Source organism: Idiotropiscis lumnitzeri, chromosome 11 (assembly GCF_059441095.1).
Source record: "Idiotropiscis lumnitzeri isolate Australia: NSW breed Sydney's pygmy pipehorse chromosome 11, RoL_Ilum_1.0, whole genome shotgun sequence".
Classification (NCBI taxonomy): domain Eukaryota; kingdom Metazoa; phylum Chordata; class Actinopteri; order Syngnathiformes; family Syngnathidae; genus Idiotropiscis; species Idiotropiscis lumnitzeri.
This window is the reverse complement of record NC_142401.1, coordinates 18774493-18790643: the sequence shown is the minus strand read 5'-3', so window position 1 is coordinate 18790643 and position 16151 is coordinate 18774493. Positions and strand designations below refer to the sequence as shown.

Sequence of the window (16151 nt, the reverse complement as noted above, 5' to 3'; positions counted from 1 at the left end):
TGGTATTTTCAATTATATTTATGGCACAGTCACATTTTATCTTAGGACTACAATACACATAAAAACGTACAAGTTTCTGAGCATTAATAATTCCAATTCTGGAATGACCCGCAAGTGAGGACAAAGCAACATGGCGCTTAGGCTTGATTTCAGTGCCCAGTAAATGCCCAAAAAGTTTTCCATCTGAGTCTGGTCATAGCAGCTTGTGAGCAGTGGCGGTGGAGTCGAGTTGAGAGTTGAGGGTTGCTAGGCCAGTCCGTCCCGTCAGCTAAAAGTGCGGAGGGAGGGCTCGCCTTGTGGCTTCCTGGCCCCCTGCATCGGGCGGCTGTATTGCAGATGCGCATCGTTGCAGCCGTGTAGCGGGGGCCAGCGGACGGGCGCGGTGATGAGAAGGGGTCGGGGGAGAGCGGAGTTGAGAGAGTTTAACTATTAACCATCGTCCATCGAAGTAACCGCACGCGGTCGCTCGGTACTATACTTAAGGCGTGCACACCGGCATCCGCGCCTCAGCCCGAGCGCGACAGCAGGAGGTGGAAGGATACATGCAGCCAGCTCGCTGGACTCCGACAGAGCCTCAAACCGGGTCGTGGTCGGACCGCGGACACAAAAAAAAGGTAGACAATGTGGACAATGTGGCCTTTTTCTTTCACGTTTAACCGTTGATATTCGCGTAACATTCAGTCTGGCGGAATGTGTCATCCTTATCCGCGATTTATTCCAACGGCGGTGCCATGTTTGTACTCGCGTTAACGAGTTAAATAGGCATGCTTATTTTGTGGCAGTGACTTTCTCTCCTAACCCGAGGTTGGAACAGAAAGCCTCCTGGCCTTGACGAAATGAGCCGAAGAATAGAACTGGGGTGCTGGTCTATTCAGTACTGACCAGGGAGCACTAATTTACGCCTTTGCCATGTTGGGTTCGCCTGGTGTTGGTCCTGACTACTAAACAGGATTGTTTCAGCAGGGATAAACGCTATTTTAGAAGATGTCGCAACATACGTCCAGAGGGAAGCTGCTTCAAATTAATACTGAAAGCAAAGCTTTAACATAAAAATATTTGTTTCACTTTGTTGCTGAGTACCCAATCAATGTCAGGTGTATAGAGCACCTGTCATTAAAAGTGCAAGTATGGGGAAAAAAGACGGGTAAAAATATAATTTCAATTCAGCCACTCTACTTAAGTAAAAAAAAGTACAGATTATGACAAAAGTTAAAAAAAAACTATACAGCTTGACTTCTATGCCATCAAAACAACCAAGGTAGCTCATTATGCTAGTAATGCTATAACAACTGAAAAAGTATACCACGTGTTTTCGGGTTAGATTGATCATTTTTACATCGCAAAAACTGGTGTTTTATAGCCTAGGACAACTCACAGACACAATTCGGCAAGAATTAAAAATGTATTAATTCATTAATTAAAAATTATTGGAGCTGCCAACGTTAAAGTATTATTTCAGGCTCAGGGTAGGGACTATAGTGCATCTCCCAGTCTGTTACCTCCAGCTGGTTCACGTTCCTCCATGTCACTGCTGTCTCTTTTTCTGCCTAGCAACTGTAACATCAATAGATTTTAATCACTCAAGTGTTCACCCAGGGTTGACATTACCTCTGCTCATTCATGTTTTCATTGATGGATGTTGTTTATTTTTCACTAAATAAGGAGTTCAAAGTGCAGTTACGTACTTTCAAGTGTAAGTCAAGTTAAAGTAAACAGTAAACATAACAGAAAATAATACTCAAGTACAGATATGTGGAAAATTACTAAAGTATAGTTACAAAGTATTGTACTTTGCTGCTTCCCACCACTGCATTTGAAAATGTAATTTAGTGAATTTGTACTAACATATATAGTCTCCATAGTGGGAGAGTTGTAATTTTCTTTGCATGGACTGGTTATATGTCGTTCGCATTTAGCAGTTTGAAATAATAAACAAGAGTAGTAAAACATCAACTTTAATTATCTTCTTGCCTCAAGAGTTCTAAAGAACACAAAAGTCATGCCACGAAAATGTGGGCTATACATTCTCAGTATTTTTACTCTTTTTTTTATGTTGCTGTCTTGTGTTTTGCCCATGTTGTTAGTTGTAATGTAACTTCGGTTTAGGTTAATAGTTGTGTGTTTGATCATTAACCTAATGGAAAACTGGTCTTACCTGCCAGAGAGATGACTTGAGCGCCTCATTTAATAATACTATGGTTTAGAGCTGATGTGCCTCTTCAAAATGTTCCAGTTTTGTCACGTCTGTCCACCGGACATTCTCCCAGAAGCTTACCAATTTTTCTAATGATTTTCAACAGTAGCTTCTGCCTCTGTCGTCTCCCATCAAGTCCACTTTGGCTCAAACACTGATGGATGGTGCGATCTGACATTGAGGAACCTTAATCTTGGAGTTCACATTTAATTTTTTTGCAGGTTGCTAAGGACTCACCTTAGTTAAACATGTCCCTATGTTCAAATTATTTTTCTTTTCCAGTGTTACTATACTTTCTCAACAGGCCTGCTTCATGATTATATTTTTTTTAAATAATTTTGTTGAACCACAATTCAAAGGCTATGCCTGATTTTTGTGGTTTATTGCAATAGTTTCTTGCATTCAATATGAATTATTATTATTATCATTATCATTATCATTATTATTATTATTATTACTATCATTATTATTACTATAGTCATTGATGGTGTAGTGGTAACCTCGCCTGACTTGGGTGCGGGCAGTGTGGGATCAGTTCCCACTTGGTGACAGTGTCTGTGTCCCCCGCGACTGGCTGGCGACAGTTCAGGGTGCAGTGCGCCTTTTGCCCATAGTCAGTTGGGATAGGCTCCAGCACCCTCCTGTACAGGATATGGATGATGACACATATGATTATTATTTAAAAAACAGAGGGGTACCAACAAGTTTGTCCATGTGTGAATATTTATATTTGGTTTTACAGTAAGTTGGCCTGAAATAAAAGGCTGTTGGATTTACATTAAAAAGAGGTTTCATGCATCATAATCACCCTTTACCTACATGTATATTGGATAAAAATAAATTTATAGTTGGTGAAACATGATTTTATTGCATGCAATCAATGTCCATACTTTTTTAAATGCAACTCCAACAGACTTTCTTTTGGTGTAGTATAAGTTGAATAAAAATACTGCAGTATATTATAGATGTAGGAATTATAGTCCCTCTAAACATACATATTCTGATTAAGGCTTCGAGGCACTACTTAAATACTGTATACACTATATGCGTAAAAATCACTGAATATCCTGTGTAACAGTCTTGGACTGGTGGCTGTTTGAATTTGAATGACTGCACATCTAATCAATTGATATATTCTTTTCTCAGCTTATGGTCCAGTGTGTTTGGAGAAGTCCCTTTCTGTAGCTGGTAATTCAATACTTGTGCTGCAGACCTTTAAATATCTTCAGTGACAAGACCTTTCCAGCAGCCACGTGGTGTAAGGTGAGACATCTCCAGCCCTTTATACCGACTAGTCTACCGTGATCAGTGTAGTGAGAGCAAGAACCGGCCTGCACTGCAATCTAGCTACTTCACACATCCAACTTATTACATTTAACTTAAAGCCATCCTGTGAGAAGAATACAAAAAAGGACTCTTGAGAACAGATCAATGGGGTAAATTGCGGTGAGTCCCTCTGCCAAGTCATTGAACTAGTATGCGTTCTTCTTTTTCTTGCCAGCCCACACGGAGCCACTTGCATTGAATGGAGAACATACTGGTCCTGCTCCCAAAACACCGACAAGAACACAGGGTGTGCAGACAAACGGATGCATGTGCTTTGGTGCAATTTTTTTCCCCATAGAGCAATTTCCATTTGGGCTTATAATAATGATCAACCCCTTTCTACCTTTTTAATGGGATAAATGACTTTGTCCGATCAGGATCAAAACCAAGTCAGGTGGTCCAGTGACTTTAGGCAGACGTAGTCTATACTTTCTTGTTCAGCCAATTGTCTTCCAAAGGCTTCCGCATGGTACTTTGGTCGAAAGAACAAGACAAACTGCCCGACATCAACATGTCCTCCGGGGCCGTTGAGATAAAGAAGGAGGGAGGGCCCCTTTCGCCAGCCTTCCTCAACTCCAACTCCACTGTCCACCCGGTGATCCTCACTCAGGGACCTGAGGAAGGGAAGCCAGAAACTGGGAGCGAGTTTGAGCTGAAGGAGGTAACATCCTTCACAGAAATGGCCAACGAAACCCCGGAGAATGAAGAAAGGTTGGAGATTGTTGCAGTGATGGACTGTCGGGCTAATGCCAAAGGTCAGCGTGAGGAGGATGCTCTCTTGGAAAATGCAAGCCAGAATGAGAGCGATGACACCAGCAATGACCAGAGCCCGGAACCACCGGCACCCCTCAAAGAAACCTCCTTCTCAATTGGTCTGCAGGTGGTTTTCCCGTTCCTGCTGGCCGGGTTTGGGACGGTGGCGGCAGGAATGGTGCTCGACATTGTCCAGGTGAGCAATAACACATTACAAGGATGTGAGAAAGATGGAACACTCAAAATCAAGCCTCTGCCCATATCAAAGCAAGTCCTGTGACAATGTAGAGACCTAGAAAGGCTTCTTTATAAAAAGCACACACCTGCATATTTTCTGCCATTTTTGATAGGCTAACCTTATGAGCATCATCAATTTTCTAATTCTCATCTATAGACCTGGTACAGGGTCCAGCTTATTAGTACTAAAATAGCATGTACCTAAATTTCTGCATTTATTTTGTGTGTTTGTTACTGTCACGAATGTACCGTAAGTGTAGGTTACTCTCAAATGCGAAACGGTCTTTCACTTGTAATAGCACTTTTCCACCTACTAAGGCACTCAATGTGCTGCAGTTCTACCTGCTGATGACAGCATCAGGAGCAACTCGGGGGTTCCGTGTTTTGCTCAAGGACATTTTGACATGGTCTCAAACCTACAATCTCCAGGTTAGGAAACAACCCCTGAGCCATGCCACCCCTCACTCTTAAATGCCTTGTTGTAAAAATAATCATAGGTCAGAGTTAACTCGAAGCAGAACTTGTTCTGCAGGCAGAGCACGCGTACTGTACGTCATAATGGCACGTGCTTGTCACTCAAGCATTTGAACAAACTGGTGAATGGTGGAATGTGTCATGCTAATTACGGGTATGTGCTGCTGAGAATAGCTGTTTATTTAAAACTATGTAAATGCATGTAGTGATGATTGGGCCGGACTTCAATTCGGAAACTATGGCTACGTGTACATGCAGTCAATAACCCTCACAAAACTGGAATTTGGCAATGGCCCAGGCCGTGTAAACACCCATAAAAACCAAAATATGCTCATATTCTTGTTTTCAAAAACCAAATAAGGGTTACTCCTTTTCTAACCCGAATATTTTTTCATATAAACGTGTCGGAATATCTCCATTGACAGGAACATTAATTTGTGTTCTGCGCATGCTCCCTTCACAAAGAATCTTGAGATTCTTCCAATTCTCATTTTTCCTACCAAGCGACACGACCCAGAAGTACTTAGAGTGTAGGATCGTTTGAATTTTATAAATACTCAGGAAAGGTGCTTGGATGCAACCTTTAAGCCCCCTTTAGCAAAAGTTACTCTTGACCAACCTTTACGAAAGGATATTATCCACAATTCTTTACGGCAGCAACATTCAAAGCAACAGGACACAGACGTAGTTGGCAGACTCTGCAAAGATGCTCGAGTTTCACGCTCAAGACGTATGTATAGTCAATGAAGCCAAGAAACGTACGTTCTAAGCGAGAGGAAAGGTTTGGTACGCAAACACCATAATTTAGTAACGAATGGGCAATTTAAACTCAACGAAAAACATTATAAGTGAGCCTGCCCAAAAAAAAACAATTAGTATCTTATTCTTAGAATATTTTACTAGTTCGCAAGCAAGAGCGTAACGTCACTAAAAGTCGTCGTCGTGCAATAATCAGTTAGGAAAAGTGGAGTTGAAGTCATTTGAAACAGTGTTATGTTGGAAAGGAAGTACCTTTTCTTCGCTCCTTGAACTGTAACGTAAAAACAAATGAAGGAAAGGTGGCATAAAGGTTAGGAAATATGACTTTCTGAAGAGGTCATGGGTCTTTTGAATGCAGAAGCTACTTGTATGCAATGTATGGTACGCAACCCACCGAAAATAGCACAAGCAGAGGTATACAAACAGCAAAACTCAGAGCCAGCACAGCACCACAATTTGGAGCGAGAAGGAAACTTTATTAGTATGGTGGAAGACATGAATATCAAATCTTTTTATTGACAATAGAAAATAAGAAACGGAAATGACGTCCATTTGTGTCGCAGTTAAGATTAGAATATTACAATTAATCACAATTCCCATGTTTACGGCAGTAACTTTGCCCACTCACACTCTGAATGTTTTAGGAAGTGGAATTTTGACCTTAACCTAATTGTCATTGTACTCAGTGTACAACGAGACTAGATATTGATGGCGTTTAAACATAATTTATGTTAAACCATATGTTAAGCGCTTTTTTACAACTCCAGCTGTTGTGAAATATAAATAATGTTCTATTGTATTGTATTGTACTAGAACAAACTCAAGATTCTATCTGATATACTGTCACCAGTGTTTTTCTTGTGTGGTGAAATCACTGTAGTTTTTGTTGTTGTACCAATATATTATGGTTAGGTTGCGCTCCAAAATCAAACAGATCCACTAATCAGTCTAAGAGAAGTGATGTGGTAAAAAGTCAGGCTCTAAGAATACCCGAGTGGTATCACACTCTGCACATTCTCTTAAGAATAGAGAATTATAGTCATTGTCAAAGAAAAGCAAAATTGCAATATAGTGGCAATGTGAAAACCGTAACTAGAGGTATCCCGACTAATCTGGAATTCTGAGGTATGAGGTCAAACATTTTTCACGCTGTCCCATGTTAGGCCCCATGCTGCTGTGGTATCTCTGTTTTCCAAAACACTCGCTTGATGCACCATTGCTTAGGGGCTGGTTGTTTCCCCTCTGTCTGCCATCATAAAAGTATGATACTTGTTTTGAGGGAATGATAACCTTGATGTAGTGTAGTCTCTTGTGGCTACCTTGCTGTGTATTGTAATTCCTTCTCCATGACACTGTGAAATGCTAACTCAGCTAATCCCCCTCACAACCTTGCAGTAGTACAATTCTAACTTGCTCTCTCTGCTCTTTCTTATACCGATACATATTTATGTTCAGAATTTGCTACATGGCATTTTAGAAATATGACTTTTTAATGTTAATCAATTTGATTTTCTACAGTACATACACACACACACACCCACACCCCCGCACACGCGCACACGCACACTCGCAGTTTCTGGCGTCATTCCCACTCGAGGCTGGCCCAGAAAAGACTGTCCAGACTGGTCCGGAGATGTCTGCATAGCTCTGCTCAGTGACTTGGCAGTCAAATGGCCTAAAACCGTCATTCTCTCAGTCCCATGGCAAGAAACTCGAGGCTGAGGTTATAATGGGTTATATATGGGTTTTAAAGGCCACGCGGTGTTAATCTTGGGAATGGCAACGTTTAAGGCCAGGTCAACATTTACTTAATGTTTGTTTCAACTGGTTTTGTAACTTTTGTAATAAAATCTAATCGTACTCAAGCGTACTATTACATAAAACAAAAATATGACTCAAGTAGAATAAAAAAAAATTTGGGGCGTAATTAAATTCTACTTTTATATAGAGCATTTTAACTCAACTACCGCTGCATAAAATGTGTTTTTGTATGGAACAAAATTAAAAATACAACAATCGACAGTAAAACCAATAAATTAGTCACATAAAAACAGTAAAACACCACAAAACACAAAAACAATACAAAGTAAGAGTAAGTATTCAGTGAAATAACCACTCAAATACTGAGTATCTGGTGACTAACCTCTTATTTCTTATGTTGAACAATAAATTGACAAATGTATAAAATAATAGTATGCAAATTCAGATGTCGCCCAACAATGCCATTGGAATTAAGACAATTTATTATTACAAGTCAGGCATAAGATTTTCTTTTTTTTTTCAATTAGTCTAAGGTCCATTTATGGATGTTGATCAAAAACAGGTGATTATATGATAATATTCAAAACACAATGTCCTCTTTTTTCAAAATGACAACAAACTCTAAGATGAAATAAAATGTGTTTCATTTTGATATGGTTGAATTACATTTCCTTCAGTTCAACTTTCAACCTTGTCCATCACTTCAGTTGTGAATATATTTATTACTACTTTAGTACTTCTGCATCTGAGAGTGTGCTTACCCCCGAATTCTCAAGTAATCACTCTGTTGCTTTTGTAGTTTCACACATGTCAAAATCCTGCTTGCATCTTGTTATGCAGATTTTGGTGTATTGATATCGTTTTTTTTATTTGATTTGTGTGCAGTCTTGACCACCATATAGCTATTGGAGTGTCAACAGTTTGCAAACTGCCCCAAAAAACAAAGTGAAAGTTTAACTATTATCCATCCCTCCATTATCCGTGCCACTTCTCCTCACAAGGGTCACGGGCGTGCTGGAGCCTGTCCCAGGTATCTTCGGGCATTAGGTGGGGTACACCCTGGACTGTTTGTCAGCCAATCACAGGCACACAAAGAGAAAACAACCACCCGTGCTCACAAACACACCTAGGGGAAATTTAGAGTGTCCAATCAACTTGCCATGCATGTTTTTTGGAATGTGGGAGGAAACCCACACAGGTACGGGGAGAACAAGCAAACTCGGAAAGCCGAAATCGCACCATGCACCTCTGAACTGCGAGGCGGACGTGCTAACCACTCATCCACCGTGCCGCCCGTTTAAATGTTATATGGGCAGCATTTTATGTCCTTATACGGGTCATTTTATATCCAGACAACTATTATATGCTCATATATTGTTTTTATTTACAAATATATGAAATCGGTGGAAATTTTCACATATATTTATAAAACACATTTTATATAAAAAGCACAATAAGATACTTTATAAATAAAAATGCAATTAAATACTAACATCCAGTGGAAAACCCCCATCCGAAAACTCTGGTTGAGCGACCAGTTTTCAATAAATGTACACTGTTGTACAATAAACATTAAAAAGTTGTAAAATAGGTAATGACATATACATCTAAGCTCTGAGATAGTTCCGTATTTGTGCATTAGCAGATGAGAAAAAAAAAGAAAAATAAAGCTATATTGCTGCAGTTACATTAACATTCATTCATTGTTTATATAATATTAGTGTAGCGTCCAAGGTGGGGGGCATCTAAAGTCACTGTTCACAAACTCACAACTCCTACTCACTTCAAGTACATACACACAAACACAAACTCTGCTTTTTGAACTCAGCTCCCAATCGACCGGTGAAACACCCCTCAGCATCAGCCACATGTACACTCTGCCTGCTATGTTTTCAAAAAAGTGAATATGAGCCTTGGTAAAGTTCTTTGGACAACATATGTCGGTAACGCGCTGTATGCTGTTTATGATCAAATTGGACTTTGGACATTTCTTGGACTATTATGATTAACAAAAAATTCTAATGGATTTGGGATTCGTTGGTTATATGGTCAACAAATATTGATTCACCAGATTTGGCCTACGGGTCAAGCCTCTAATAAAGAAATTACAGTAATTTCCAGACTACAAGTCGCTCCGGACTATAAATCAAACCAGCCCAAAAATGTATAATGAGGTAGGAAAAACATACATGTCAACACTGGAATATAAGTCACAATTTTTTGCAATAAATTTATTTTTTTTAAATATCCAGAACACCACATACAGCCATAATAAGGTGGTGTTCAGAGATTTGCATAACAAAAATGGGACTATCCATGTGAGTTGGCTGCTCTGTTGGTACCTGTCTTGGCAGGAACCCCTGACATGCCTTCTCATGAGGAAGAGGAGACTGAGGTCTTTGAGGAGGGCTCACCAGGGGAACACACCCCTGGTCCCACTTTTTAAAAAGAGAGACCAGTGGTGTGTTCCAAATACAAAAGTATCACACTCCCCAGTATCCTTGGTCCGGTCTATTAAAACTATTAAGGTCTATTAATTAAGGTCTAAATGTAATTACATTCACCTCTTTGAGCAATTTAGAGTCTTCAATTAACGTGCCATGTTTTGGGAATCTGTGAGAAAGCGGGAATATAGTCTCTATGAATGCGTGTGGCAAGCAAAAACAACTTTATTTGGCAGACAAGCTAACCAGTTATCTTCTGTGCTAAAACAAGTGACTGATAGGATGCGGACCACAGCCATGACATGAACTTTTCTTAAGAATTAATATTTATGATGGATTCAAATTTATCTGAAAGTATCTTATTGTATTTTCTTTCTTCTTATTGTAATGTATTTTGTCATTATTGTTACTGTGCTTAGTTAAGACAAATTTCCACCCTGGTGGAATACGATATATTCGATTCTAATCTACTTTCTACAGCCATCTGTTTGAACTAAAACTAAAACACAACTCCATCTTAAAAAACAAACAAAAGTAGAATACACCAGCCAAGCCCTCGAAAACCAAAGTCTTGAATGATTCTCTAAAAGTCAAAACCCAGAGTGTGTCAACGCTGCAAAGACAATACCCCATGCTGTCATCTGAATTATTATTATTAGAACAGCATGTATTTTTTTTATTTGAATTGGCCCATTTTCTTTTTTAGTCACAGCACTTAGGCATGCTGCTTGGTGAGGAAGTGTGTTGAAGTTTAAAAGGATTAGGTTAGAAAGAGTTTATGCTGTCATGAGCCCTGGCTAATCTTTTACTTCGGCCAGGATATTCTCTGCTTAGATGTAGCAGGTTCTTTTTTTCCTCCCACCGCCAACATCCACTACATAAATTCTGTTCTCACTGGTCATACACCCTAAGATAGAACAATGATTTATAATAATGGTTATAACTTGCAAGGACAAGCGGTATAAAAATGTTGGAATGGATGGATCGTGCCTACTATGCTTAAAGCTGTGTTGATCATGTGTTTGGTATCACATGACCATTCAAGATGGCAACCTCCGAGTTAGATTCAAGTGATCTTGATGCCCAAATATTGCATCACCTTGTCCCGTTTGTGCTTGTGCGTATACACTACAGGTCTGACATCGGAAAGGGAGATGTAATCTTGCCAAATATAAACTCATTTATATTCCATGAGAGCCTCAGAAAAGCACTGACAAGGCATCACCATGTTTGTTGTATGAACAGCGCATGCACTGCGGATAATAGCTGTGTGCAGTTGGCTGCTTTGCCTCGCGTGTTGAAATTATCAAACATGTTTGTTACTCCGTCCACACGGCATCCATGCTGGGGCACAGTGATGGAACGGCAGTAATTTTGACTTTACGAAACTGCGGACTCTGTTCATAAAATAATTCGCTAAAAACATTTGTTCACAATATTGTTCCGTTTTTTGTCGCTTAGTATATGACTCAGCCCCTGAGGTTCACATTCCCTCTACAAAAAGTTCTTTTACCGGGGCATCCATCCATCCATTCTCAGTTACAGATTCTCCTCACTAGGGTTACAGGGGTGCAGGAGCCTATTCCAGCTATCTTTGGGCAGTAGGCGGGGGACACCCTGAACTGGTTGCTAGCCAATCGCAGGGCACACAAAGACAAACAGCCATCCACGGTCACACTCATATCTAGGGGCAATTTAGAATGTCCAATCAACCGGCCAAGCATGTTTTTGGAATGTGGGAGAAAACCGGAGTAGCCGGAGAAAACCCACGCAGGGACGGGGAGAACATGCAAACTTCACTCAGGAAGGCGAGAGCCGGAATTGAACCCACGACCTCTGCACTGTGAGGCTAACTAGTCGTCCACCGTCCCACATCTTACCGGGGCGTTAGTACACAATTACAGTCATGGAAAACAATGTCTTGTTCACCATAATGTCTGCTTCAATTGAGGATCTATCTGACAAACAGAAAAGAAAACATGAAATGCCTAAAGCACAGTTTTTGGAAGTACATTAGATCCCCACGTAATGGCGGTTTAGCACCCACAGGTTCCCACAGTCGAAGACTTATGAAAAATATTTTATGATAGTTTTTGTTTCGGCATATAAAATGAATAAGAAACCGAAGAAACAATGGTGTTTTCATTTTTAAATTACTGTATTTTAGAGGGACATACAACTTAATTTAACCTTATTTTGATTGGTATACATGCCCTAAAATAACTGCAAAGTAAGCGATTGTCCTCCAACTTATATTGTATGTTGCATAGTGTACCAAATGTTGCACACTAGAGAGATCACCAAATAAAAACTATTTGGTGTTGACATCCACTTTAATAGAATTCTGTAATTTCCAACTTACTGCGAAGTTGTGCAGAATACTGTAATTTGTTGTGTATGAGTGAGGGAAGTGAGGCTGATGAGTGGGAGTGTATGTCAGAAAAATTAAATCTGAGGAAAACACTCGTATGATTTAAAAAGAACATCCTGCCAGTATGGTCCATTTTAAATATCAAGTTCAATTTTCTTTTTTCAGGAAAATTATATTAGCTTGCATTTTCTATTTTATCAATTTGTTTTGAAGAAATCACTGAATAACGATTTGAAAACCACCCCCCAAAAAGATGGGCTCTGGCCCGGACCCTTCTGCTCCCGCCCTGTGTTTGTGCGAGTCACGGTAGGAAGTCACAATTTCACAATTTGTTCATTAAAAATCAGTGTAAATACGTCGCTAATAATGTCAAAATAACTGGACTAACCGCCCCCAAAATGTCTGCAGACTCTAATTCGGCACACTTCGACCTCTGAAAACATGAAAAAACATTTCACTTTTCCATGGCTGACTTAAGCAAATCAGAAAAGGAGCATCTTACATGCACTTTCTGCCATGATGCGCAAACACAAAGCGTCCCGATTAGCTTTGTCTAAGGTTAATTGTTTGTAAGTCATTATATATTAGATTTGAATCCATAAGTATTATCTTGACTTACTTTTCTTCACCAAGACAACTTGGTGAGTACGCCAACACCACTCATCCGAAATGACGCGTCCAATGCGGCTGCCCTCTGCTGATGAGTCGGCCTACTCGTTGGAAGTTTGGTGCTATGAATCTATGTATCCAACCATCCATCCACTAGCGTTGTGTACTGGCGTACTGGATATATTTTCAAAGTCCAACTTTTCACCAAGGTGCGAGAAACGGGGTTCTCATGAATTTTGCAACCCGACATTGACGTTCATAAAAAAGCACTTGTCGCTCTGTGACACGGAACTTTCAAAAAAAGACCACCTCTGGGGTTTGTCAATGAGGTGTTAATCTGGTGACAACTTCATGAATTAGCTGCCAGCAGGGCCGACACTCGTGTACTCGACTGCATGAGCGGCAACAAGCATCCGCAATAAATCCAAAATATCGTGCAGAATGTTTTTATAATTTCACAGGTTGAAGTGGACAAGAGAAGTAATGAGCATTTGAAATTTGGTGGCGATCATTCGCCGTTTTAGACAACACAATTGACCAAGCAAGCAATATTACAACGTTTGCCTCTCTGCTGTGACGTAGACAGCTGAGACCAGAAAAAATTACAAGTCGAGTTCCAAAGGGGGTCCGCCAATTTGTTGTAAATCTCATCACAAAAAAGCCCTTCAATCACTACGGAGTCTTTTAGGAGGGAGCATTTTAGTACCGATGTCATTTTTACATGTATAACTACTATATAAGTGACAATATTAAGGTCAATCAAGTCCCTTAAATTTAGATCATGTATGATTATTTTGATGCATAATATATAATAGTAATGATAATGATCACTTTTATATATACCGTCACGCAGTCTCCTCTCCTCTCATTGCTTCATGTGTCATCTGTTAAGATAAGTGGGTCACATGCCCCAATGACGATGGGGCGTGTGGCAAGACCACATTAGCTGTTAAATTGAAGAAACAAATCAAATTAAAGGATATTACCCTCAGGAGGAAAGATTTAAAATTACTCAAGGCAGAATCGTTCCCGGGATATGTATACTTTGGCAATGAACTAATCCCTCCCTACCGAATCAGTAGGCATGATCTTTCACTGAGTGGCACATGTCATTTCGCAATAGATTAGTCCTGTTCAGTAAAGTCCCTTCACTGACCATGCTGGTTATTTGCCGAATCTGCGAGTAACAGACCGAGACGTTCAACTTGCAGCCGACGTGCCCCCTGCAGAAAGGAAGAAACCAGTTCATGATGTCATCCCATTCAGTATGTTCCCTCAAAAATGTGTTTGTGTGATAGAATTGCTCATGAACGACACATATTGAAAGATTGAGCACCCTAAATAACAAATTTAATTGATACAATGCAGAAGAAAAGACACTTTATTTAAATACATGAGCGAGATAACATGTAAAACTGCTCTCAACATTTTCCAGTACAGTGGTTCACCGCTTTTAACTACAACCAAGATTGTACTTTTCATTCTGATTAAGGATATCATCAATAAATTAACAGGAAACAACCTCCGTGGTGAAGGTTGTCAACAGATGTGATGTTTCATCTTGCAAAGAGCAGGTGATTATATTTTGTGCATTTCTGTAAGTGCTGTGTATGTAATGAACTCAATAACTCATCATTGGGATCACATCCAAACGCTATCTTCCATAAATGTAGCAAATTGAAACCGATACCACTTGCAGAGGTCTCTTGGATGGCGCCAAGTTGCGTCAACATTGCGTGCCTTGAGGTTCAGTTGCCGAATTGGTACAGCAAGTAGGTATCACAAATGCAATGCAGCCATGTTACTTAACAGAGCTACTTGACCCTGGAAGGGATTGCATACCAGAACTCCTCTAGGTCTGCACAGAGGGTTGTCCTGGAAAGTTCCTAGAACTAAGGAGGTGGCCATGAGGGTAGTGGGGGGGGAGAAAGAGAGAGAGCGAGAGAGAGCAAGAGAGAGAGAGAAAGATTCTTTGGCAAAGAGCCAATTTTCAATGGAGACAACAACATTAATCACCACAGGAGGACCGAGAGCGAGCTTGTGAGACAGAAGTAGAGTGAGATAGAGTAAGTCTAAAAGCATGTGGCTGTGAAAGGGGAGAGGAGTGCTCATAGAGGTGCTCTCAAGGCTGCTGCTCTGGCAGATGGCAGTGAGCCAAGTCAAGGGACTTGGCAGTTAGAGGAGTAACAGGAAAGGCAAAGTCACAAGTAGTGGAATTACAAGTCTTTCAGTGACACACCTAAAAATACAAAAAAATACCCAACTTTGACATCAGCTCTTATCTCTTTTCGACATTTGTGTTTGCAGTAGGATCATTATACAGTATTTAATGCAACTGTATTTAACTTCGGTAGTCCCTTTTGAGAGCAAAGTTCTCTCTTCCAAGGGAGACCTGACCAACAATACAGTTTTGAAATGAAATGTGCTGTATAAACATAATTGATGCCTGAGTTTATTTCCAATAATTAAAAGAAAATGGGTGTGCTTTTGATTTCAAGAAGATGGTTTATTAAGATAAGAATGTTAAATTGAGTATTCCAAATAAAATAGAGCTAAATCTAGCTGTGATGCGAATTAACGATAACAGGTTTTCAAGTTAAAAGAAATAATGGTAAAGAAGTGGCGCTAACTGCATTTTACATACCATATTTTCATGGCCAAAAGAATCACCGTATCAAAGAGCGCAGCGTCTGTTGTGGGTGCTATTACTATATTTAACACATAAACTGGGCACATCGCACTATCAGGCTCCTCGTCTGTTGTGTGGAATATTTGGGACTTTAAAGTGTGCAGATGGTTGTTCATCGTCCTGCGATTGGCTGGCAACCAGTTCAGGGTGTCCCCCGCCTATTGCCCGAAGATAGTTGGGATAGGCTCTTGCACACCACGCGACCCGAGTGAGGACAAGCAGTACAGATAATGGTGAACTTCTAAGGGATCTATAACACAAACTCAAAGGCCTCACCAGTGTCAAGCAATGTGTGGAAGAAAGTCATGAAGACACACAAAGGCAATCTAAAGAAACTCTTTATCAACATACAGTAGATGTGCCATGAGTGTGAAATACGCTGTCTACTATGGTACGTTGACAGTCTATTGTGATCATTTCAGCACTGGACTGTGTTTACGGAGGTCTCAGAGGTGTTCATCCTTGTTCCTGCACTCCTGGGGCTCAAAGGTAACCTGGAGATGACGTTGGCCTCCAGACTTTCCACAGCAGTAA

General features: G+C 40.2%; 1 protein-coding gene across 1 annotated transcript in view; it reads left to right on the top strand.

Moving 5' to 3' along the window:
- The first annotated feature begins 224 nt into the window (after nt 1-224).
- slc41a1 (solute carrier family 41 member 1) overlaps nt 225-16151 on the top strand; it is a 34696-nt gene continuing 18769 nt past the window's right edge. The window contains exons 1-4 of the mRNA XM_088308987.1: nt 225-614; nt 3341-3457; nt 3696-4469; nt 16040-16147. Coding sequence (XP_088165113.1) covers nt 3987-4469; nt 16040-16147 — 591 coding nt within the window. The 5' untranslated portion in view covers nt 225-614; nt 3341-3457; nt 3696-3986. The remainder of the gene's footprint in view (nt 615-3340; nt 3458-3695; nt 4470-16039; nt 16148-16151) is intronic.